The sequence below is a fragment of the Orycteropus afer genome, unplaced genomic scaffold (assembly GCF_000298275.1).
Source record: "Orycteropus afer afer isolate SDZICR_OR568_19922 unplaced genomic scaffold, OryAfe1.0 scaffold00128, whole genome shotgun sequence".
NCBI classification, from domain to species: domain Eukaryota; kingdom Metazoa; phylum Chordata; class Mammalia; order Tubulidentata; family Orycteropodidae; genus Orycteropus; species Orycteropus afer.
In genome coordinates, this window is record NW_006921715.1 from 5,727,656 (window position 1) to 5,737,290 (window position 9,635).

Below are 9,635 nucleotides of genomic sequence, written 5' to 3' on the forward strand. Positions count from 1 at the left end.
GTTTTGTTGGGATGAAGCTGGGTCCATCCCGCCTCATCCTGCCTCAGGACCTGAGACACCGGAAGGATACAGTTGCCAATAACTGCAGTGTGAGATTAGAGGAGCAGCAGCGGGAAGGAGGGGACTCATCAGGAATCTGGGCTTGGCCGTGCGGAGTAGGAGAGGCCTGTGGGACGTCCAGGTGGAGTGGGAAACATTTCCAGGGAGAGATGTTCACACATGTCAATGACATTGAGGCCAAGGGAGACGGGAACTGAGGACTGAGCACTGGGAACGTGCAGCCCACTAGTGGCCTTGCTTCTCTAGGCAGAAGCAGGGCCTGGGGGCCATAGCCGGAGGGGACGTGGTGGTCTGTGGAGCTTTTTGTTTTGCGATCAATGTTTGTCTCGTTGGTCTGGGCGTTTGGGAGCTGGTACATTGTACTCTGAAGCTAAGGTGATGAGCTAGTAGAGAGGCAAAGCTGCAGCTGCAGGGCAGGGAGGGCCAACTGCTGGCCTGGGTCTGATTCTGGGAGAAGGGAGGGGACCCCAGCACGGGTGGAGGGCTGGTCTTAGATGGGAGCACATACTGTTCTCCTCTGAGCAGAAGGGAAGGCTGAGGCTCGCTTGCAGTGGGAGGACGGGGAAGCTGTCTTTGGATTGCCTGGGAGTCTTCAGTCAACTAAGAAGCAAGGTCATGGGATGTAACTGTCATGAAGGCATCAAAAGTCAACTATTGTAAAGACTAATGGCTGAAACTTGTAGCCTAGTTACTTGGTGATCTCTATCAAAACATAAGGGTCAAAAATAGTGCAATGAAACAAAAGAAAAAATAAACACAACTGGATTTCATCAAAATAAAGAAAATTTGTACATCAAAGGACACTATCAAGAAAGTGGAATGGGAGAATATATTTGCAAATAATACATCTGATAAGGGAGTAGTATTGAGAACACATAAAGAGCTCCTACAAGTCAACAACAGAAAGACAAATTACGCCATTTAAAAAATGGGAAAAGGACTCGAATAGATGTTGCTCCAAAGAGGATGTATAAGGCCCATAAGCACATGCAAAGATGGGAAATGCAAATGACAACCACAACGAGGGGCCACCTCACAGCCACTTGGATGGCTTAAAAACACACACACAGATAATAACAAGTGTTGGCGAGATTGTGCAGAAACTGGTCCTTCACCCATTGCTGGTGGGAACTTAAAATGGAGCAGCCACTGTGGAGAGCTTGGTGCTTCCTCGAAAGATGAAGCACAGAACCGCCAGCTGGCCCAGCACTGCCATGCCGAGGAGTGTGTCCAAAAGAGCTGCAGGAGGGCCTCCGACAGACGCTCTACACACTACGTTCCAGCACTCCTCACAACAGCCAAAGGTGGGAACCGTCGGACTGCACGGACTGATAGCTTTGCCTCTATTGGAAAGCTCGTTTGGTGAAAATTTCCAGCAGCTTTCTAATGACTGCAAATGTTACAATTCTTCACACTGTTACAGGACGTTTCCTACCAAGACCCTGGCAATTCTTTCCAGCTCAAAATGCAACTTTTCGGAAACCACCACCCCTGACCTATTGTGATTCAACAAAGCACATGGCATCGGAATTGACTTCTGTGTTTAATGCCATTGGTCTTGGGGCCATAACAAATCACGGAAATCCATCAGCCTATGTGCTGGATTAACACAGAGTCTGCTTTTCTTCTCGCTGGGAAATTAAATTAGTGGACCGATAACTGACCTAGGGATGAAATGGTAACTCTGTGTTTGCCCACGGGCTGTGCACAGGCATCAAATCCCCTTTCTAATACCATTTGAATGAAGCAGTCATTCATCTTCATGTCACTTTTTATAATGATTCTCAGAACAGAATATTCATTTGCAGAAAAGTTAAAGACAAAACTGGGAAAAGATGGTGGAGCCAGGGTTCAGATCACAGTGTTCATTGATCTCGAGCTCTGCGAAGGCAGAAGACTCCAGGCCGGGACTGTTTACTTCGTTTCAGGGTTGTTCTGGAAGAGATATTCTGCCTGCGATTGCAAGAACAAAAGGGGAAGTCAGCACTTTACCAGATTCTACAAACCAAAAAAAAACCAAACTCACCCCCTCGAGTCAGACCCGACTCCTAGCCACCCCTCCTTGGGTTTCTGAGGCGGTATCACTACAGAAGCAGATTGCCTAATCTTCCTTCTGAGCAGTGGCTGGTGAGTTTGAACCGCAGTCAAATGCCTTAGGCACTGCGCCACCAGAGCTCCCCAAGATGCTACAAGATGTCCCTTATTCGTCATACAGTTTTCATATTGATGTTCAAACTTTAATAATAAAATTCCATCAATCTTTCACTTACAAATGAATAAGAAGACTCTTATGTGACCGTGAAAGGGTTAGAGGCTATTTTCCAAGCCATCAGGTACACCGTTTCTCGGTCTAACTGGTTTCCGTTCGGGTCCAGGCACATTTTACTTTGGACTGGTCTATGTGCTTTCAACCCAAGGGAACTTAAGCTCTCACCAGGAAGTCCACAGGGTCGTCCGGTCTGACCTTGCAGCACTCATTCAGGCCCTGCATCAGGGTCGGCATTGCGTACGTCATCAGGTAGTTTCTCAAGGGCACTGACTGCACCTCCAGTAGTTCCCTTTCTTCTCTCTTCACTTCCTCTAGTCGCTTATTCTACAAATGGAACATTCGAGAGGAGGGTCAACATGCAGTCAAGGAGAGGAGTTCCCTACAACTCGGCCCCTGTGCTGAGAGCTGGGTACCACTAAGAATGCCCAGAGTCTGAGGAAGACGGGGCTTCCCGTCAGCAGGGAAAAAAGTCAGTGGTGCTGTGACAACTGGCCAGCCGTTTAGAAAACAGTAAACTGGATCCTAGCCCACATTGCAACCCAAAGCAATTTCCAGCCACCAGATGGAGCTGTTGTTGTTGTTATGTGCCACTGAGTTGGCCTGACCCATAGCGACCCCTCCTTGGGTTTCGGAGGCAGTGTCACTACGGAAGTAGATTGCCCAACCTGCCTTCCGAGGAGTGGCTGGTGGGTTTGAACCGCCAGCCTTCTGGTTATCAGTCAAGTACCTTAGGAACTACACCACCAGAGCGCCTCTGGATGGAGTAAAGTTAAAAAAAAAAGAAAAGAAAGATAAAAATGGCACAGGATACCCGCGCTTCCCGGCTCCATCCAGGCCGCGGCCCTCTGCCACCCTTCAACTCCCTGGGGTCACCGTTCGGCTGAACAGTAGCCAGGCCTATAGAGTGAAGGCAACACTCCTGAGGAAAGGGCTGCTCAGGGCCCTCAAAGGATGAGGACCGACAGGGCAGCAGGAGCCTCAAAAACAAAGCTCAGAAGTGGGAAAGAAGCATGAAGGGGACCGGGACCGGGGACCGGGGCGGACGCGGAAGAGGGCTGTGACAGAGCGGCCTGTAACCCACGGCTGGAAACAAGACGTGTGCAAACTGGTGAACGGAAAAGGAATTTGCTTCATCAACTTTCACCCAAACCACAGGAAATTAAAAAAAAAAAAAGGCACAAGAAGTCTGGGAGTATTGGGGTGATGGGTGCGTCCGTCCCGCTCAGCCTCCACCCCCTCTCGCCGGTCAATAACAGCTAGATGTCTGCTGAGACCTCCTCTGCGGCCCACTGTTTGGGGGTCTTTGCCCACCAGTCCAGCCTGCTTCCAGTCCAGGCAGGATGCGCGGGAGAGAGGGACACAGCCACCTGCGGCAGGGGGAGCAGAGAGGGGCCAGGTCCTTGGCGACCTCATTTGAGCCACATCAGGGCTTGTGTGAAGCCAGCCCTTCCCGGACATGGCTGTAATGCTGCCTCCTGGCTCCTTCTGTCCCTTTAGATTTCATTCTCTGTCACCTGCAAGACAGAGTGTTAAGTGATGCTCTCCGCTGGGAAAAAGACCTTTTCCAAGCAAGACAGCAAACCCAGGAATCAAAATGGGAAGAAATGGATGGATTTGACTACTAGAAGTGCAAAAGTTTTCTATGTCCAGGAGAGAGAAAAAAAACCACCAAAAGTGACGTTAAATGATACAAGACAAAATGAGAAAACCTGCTGCGATTTATCACCAAGAGTGAGCCATGCCAAGGATCCCCCCACCAGCCCTTCACACCTACTTGTCCTGTTTGGCCCCTAACCCCAACCCTAGGTGCCTGGAAGCAGCAAGGCACAGACGCAGAGACAGCTCTGTCTTTGTGTGACTTAAGCTCTGGACATGGGAAAGACGATCAGCAAGGTCGGTCTATCAGAGACAGAGCACGCCGGACACACAGAGCGCCCTGGGCAGGCGGAGGGCCCGGACACACGGAGAGTGCCCGGTGTACAGAGTGCATCAGACAGCGCGTTAGACAGAGCGTGTTAGAAAGGATGCAGAGGGAGCGCCCCAGGCCCACAGAGCTGCAGGCACATGGCAGGAGGCAGGGCTGGCCCTCCTGGGGAGGTGGCCCAATGAGGCCTCACCGGAATCAGAACCTGCGGGAGAGACATGGCACAGCTGCACATGTGGTGGGGAGACGGGGCTGGTGCTGTTTGGACCTGGAGACACCGGAAGCTGCCGGGTCACAGAGGCCCGCGTGGCCACACAGGGAGCGGACTTTTGTCTGAAGGTGATGGGCAGCTGGCGAAGGTCTTCAACAGGGCCGGCCGCGTCTGACAGCAGTGGGCAGAGACTGGACACGGACAGGGTGGAGCAGGGAAGGCCAGGGACCAGAGACAAAGCTGACGGGCCAGCAGAGGCGAGCAGCGGCGGGCTGTGAGGGCCGCCTCAGGAAGCAGGCCAGGAAAGAGCCCAGGCCTGCAGAGACGGCAGGGAACCAGGCTGAACATGGGCTCGGGCGAGCAGAAGGGAATAGAAACACCCACCGAAGGACGCAGGCCTGCAGTGTGCCTCAAAAGCACAGGGGCAGGACTCCTAAGGTCACTGACAACTGCGAGTGGCTGCTACCTGTGTTACTGAGGCCAAACCTAAGACCACAGCCGTCTGTGAACACACACCACCAAAAACAGAGTGTTTCCGTGAGAGGTCTCAATAGCGGCGGGAAGGCAGCCGGACTAACCAGCTTCGTCAGCACCATCCTACCCACCCACTTCTACACACTCCCACACTCACAGTACTCACACTCACACACCCACACACACTCACACTCCTACACTTACATACACTCATACACAACTACACTCACAGGACTGACATTTCACACCCACATCTACACACACACTCATATGACACACACTCACATACACTTATCCACACTCACACTCATCCACACACTCACATTCACACTCACATTCACAGTACTCACCTACAGTTATCAGACATACTCACCCATGCTCACATGTACTCACCTACAGTTAGCACACATCCTCACCCATACTCACATGTATTCACCTACAGTTGTCCATACTCACACAACTCACCCACACTCACTCATACTCACACATACAATTGCAAACACATTCACATCCACATTCATCCCCATGCACATATTCACACCCACTCACACTCACATGCGCTCACATACTTACAATGACTTCACTCACTCTTGTACACACTAACCCACAAGCACACAGACATGCACATGCATGCATGCACTCACAAACATGTACTTACACTCTCACACTGACACCCACTCACACTCATGCACATACTTTCACATGCACTCACATAGTGACAATGCACTGGTACATTCACTCACACATATACACATGCACCTACACACATGCACTCATGCCATATACACATGCACTCACACACACATGCACCCACACATACACACTCACACACACATGCACTCACCCACATACACATGCCCATATACACATGCACTCACACACACATGCACCCACACATACACACTCACACACACATGCACTCACCCACATACACATGCCCATATACACATGCACTCACATACACACACACACCCCACTCACACACATGTTCTTACTACTCACACATGTACTCATGGAGCCAGCTAGTTTCTAAGACCTATCTCTGAGGCCACTGAAGGTGGGAAAAAAGTCTCCTATCATTCCTGGGGTTGGGACCCAGGGCCACCAAAGTCAACAAGCCTCAAGGTACATCCAGTCAGCTGACTACAAAGAAACACCCAGCCCGGCTCCTGGAGCCATTAAGGTCCAGCTGAAGCCAGCGGGAGCCAGGAGCACGCACAGACCCTCTACTCGCCTGCTGACCGCAGGCCGTCAGGACTCACGTCAAGGAACTAAAAGTCGCTGGAACTCCGTCACCTGTGCTGCAGGGACCCATTTCAGAAGCGGGCTCCTTCAGAACTTCTGTGCTGGGCTGTGACCCTGCACTGTGAATAACGCAGGCGCCGGCCCAAACAGCTCTGACCATGGACAGCTCGCTTCCTCACAGGCTTTCAGTCCTCCCACCGGCTCGGTCAGAGGCCGTGCTCGGGGAAGGACGCCCTCCGGCTCCCTGTTTGGTACCAATAAGAAGAGCTGTGCTGCAAACCCCCACCTGCTTCCTCTGAGTTATTCCCGACCAGAGCACGAGCAGCCCCTTTCTGGGTGGCTCTCACCCACACGCCTTCACTCACACACGCACTCACAGCCGCCCACAGACACACAGTCACACGGGCACTCACGGACTCAGTGCACGCACACTCACACACACGCACACACATGCGTCCACACATGTCCCCACTCACCCCTACCCACTCACACACTCACACAATGAACACATGCACTTGCACTCATGTAGACACGCACTCACACGTGCACTCATGTACTCACAGTGCACACACTCACACACACGCACTCACACTCTGCATATGCACACGCTCACGCACTCACGCGCACTCACCCACTCCTCCCAGCGTGCCAGCCTCTCCGCCGCCTCCACGGCCTCCTTGTGCTCCCGTTCCGCCTCCTCAGCGGCCTCCAGGGCCAGCCGCTCCTCCGCGGCCCGCCGTTCCTCCTCCGCCTTCTCCTCGTCCGTCAGACCGTAGTTGCGAGGCTCCCCAATCTCTCGGATCAGCTGCTTGACAGCAAGTCTGTTCTGAGCATCTTCCAGTTTCCCTACATCTTCCGACAGCAGGAGAGAAGAGAAGTTAGCACGGCTCACACACTCGCCTGAGCTGGGGGCGTCCTTACGTTCACGGCCACAACAGGGGGCCTGCTCTAGGTGCCAGGACAGTTCAGAATTCCCTTCCTCGCTGGCAAATCTCAGGCCAATAACCGGTGGGGAGAGGTGGGCGCAGGCCTATGGGGAAGAGAGTACAACAGTGACCTGTTGACTGAGGGGGAATGGACTGCCTTCAAAGGAGTGAGTTCCCCAGCTCTGGAAGCAATCAAGTAGAGATGTGGGCAGTTCCCTCAGGGATGCACAGAAAGAATTCTGGCACTGCTGATGGCTGGACAGGATGGCACCAAGTTCCTCTGCTCTGTGTCTGAGAGCCAATGATTCTGGTGTGGACTTTCAATTCATGAAAAATGACCCATTTCAGCTGGCCTACTAGACTGGGACAAAGGCTAGGCTCCAGAGATCGGATGAACATTAATATCAAGACCAAAGAGAGAGAAAACAAAACCACTGTCGTGAACACACAGCTTCCCCCGAGCCACTAGAGCTGTGAGTTGGCCGTGGCTCCTGTGCGTGTGCAGGTGCCTGCGGGACCACGAGGCAGGGGCCATGCAGCAGGACAGAGCGTGCGGGCCGTGCAGCGGGGACGGTGCAGTGGGGGCCGCGCGGTGGGGGCCGCGCGGTGGGGGCCGTGTGCTGGGGTCCATGCCGTGGGGTCCGTGCAGCCGGGACTGAGCAGTGAGTGCCGTGCGGCAGGGACCGTGTGGTGGGGGCATCCCAGCCACCAGGCACTGCCAGCGTCGCCCGCGGCCAGCTGGAGCCCGTAAGCCCGCGCCATGTGACAGAGCCGGGCTGGGCTCCACTGGGGTTTCAAGGCTGCCACCTTTAAGAAACAGACTGTCCGGGCTGTCTTCTGAGGCGCCTCTGGGAGATGAGAACCTCTGACCTTTACTGTTAGCAGCCAAGAGTGAGGGTGGGTGGGAGGGAGGGCCCTGGACACTTCAGAGCCCAATCCTGCGCCGTCTGCGTGGCTGTGAGGGCAGAGGGAGGCCTAAGGCGTCGGCCTGGCCAGTGAACTCCCACACCTGGAGAAGGAAGCCGCTAGGACGAGAGGCAGAAAGCCCGAAAAGTCCAGGGGTCCAGCCCACACGGAAGCTGGGACGGGAGCTGGGCAAACACCACGCCCAGGGGGCTGCCCAGCGGGGAGGCGCCCAGAGCCCGGCCGCGCGCGCTAAGCTCCACGTGGGCAGCGGGGAAGCAGGCGCCTGCAAAGGGCGATCGCTTTTCTCAGCTGCTGCCGGGGAGAGCTGAACCCTCCGAAGGCCGGGAGAGGCCCTGAGCCGCTGGCCAGGCTCAGCCTGAGACACAAGACCCGAGGCCAAAGCAGCCAGCAGCAAACACTGTGCTCTGAAGGACCTGACTCTCCTCTTTAAAAGCGATTTGGCGAAGGCTTCAAAATACAGCCTTAAGTTTTCACAGAAAAACAGCACCACCGATGCTCACATCGAAAGCCTTTCCGGGGTCGTGCCCTGTCTGTTCAGCCGGGCCCATGGTCATCCCCCGAGCCAGGCCTGCACGGGGGCAGGCGGGGCCCTCAACACTCACGCTCTCCTCGGGTTCATGTCATACCGATGTGGATTGGGTGGATCTCGAGCTCATCAAAGTAGTTGAAGACGGTCTCGTCGTCGGTGTTTATGTCCCGGAAGTTGCTCAGGGACCGGAGGAACCGGTCCTGGCTGTAGTGGGTCCCCCCCACGACACTCTCGGGAAGGTTCATCACCCGCTCCTTCAGGAACTCATCAGAGGCGTCCAGTGCACAGACGAACTCTGGGGACAAGGACATGCCCCTCAGTGGACACAGTGGCGGCAGAGCTCGCTAGCAGGCTGCTGGGGGCCAAAGCTTCTGATGACCCACTGGGACTCCCTGTGGCTACCAACCCCGTCCAGCTGGCCCTCCTGCTGCCTCTCAGGGAGGACAGTTGTCAGCTGCTGCACGCTGCCCACCCCGGCCCCCGGCAACCCCAGGCACCACAGGGCTAGACGCTGGCCCCAATCCCTGTGCTGGGTGGCACGTGGGACCACTGTGATGCGTAGGTTTTTCAATGGCTGCTTTTCAGATCACCAGGCCTTTCCTCCTGGTCTGTCATAGTCTGGCAGTTCCACTGAAACCTGTTCAGCCTCCCAGCAACAGGCCAGCCACCTGTGATGGCTGGGCAGTGCCTGCCGTGAGCTGTGCTGGCTGGAACGTGAAGCCAGGTCTCCTGCAGGAAGTTGAGAATTCTACCACGGAACCACCACTGCCTTCTCAGGGAGGATAACCAAACCCAAACCCACTGCCATCTAGTCGATTCCAACTCACAGAGCCCTAGAGGACAGAGGAGAACCGCCCCGCAGGGTTTCCACGGCTGTAACCTTTGCATGAGGAGCTCTGTGGCATAGTGCCTAAGGCATTTGACTGCTAACCAGAAGGCTGGTGGTTCAAACCCACCCACCACTCCTTAGAAGGAAGGCTGGGCAATCTACTTCCGTAGTGATACCGCCTCGGAAACCCAAGGACGGGTCGTTATGAGTCGGATTCGACTGTACGGCAGTGAGTAATCTT

The 9,635-nt window shown here is 54.5% G+C and overlaps 1 protein-coding gene across 1 annotated transcript in view; it reads right to left on the reverse strand.

The window, feature by feature from the left end:
* Positions 1–1,974: 1,974 nt before the first annotated feature.
* AK7 (adenylate kinase 7) overlaps positions 1,975–9,635 on the reverse strand; it is an 88,698-nt gene continuing 81,037 nt past the window's right edge. The window contains exons 13-16 of the mRNA XM_007944613.1: positions 8,663–8,860; positions 6,815–7,035; positions 2,495–2,653; positions 1,975–2,013 (exon numbers count right to left, since the gene is read on the reverse strand). Coding sequence (XP_007942804.1) covers positions 1,975–2,013; positions 2,495–2,653; positions 6,815–7,035; positions 8,663–8,860 — 617 coding nt within the window. The remainder of the gene's footprint in view (positions 2,014–2,494; positions 2,654–6,814; positions 7,036–8,662; positions 8,861–9,635) is intronic.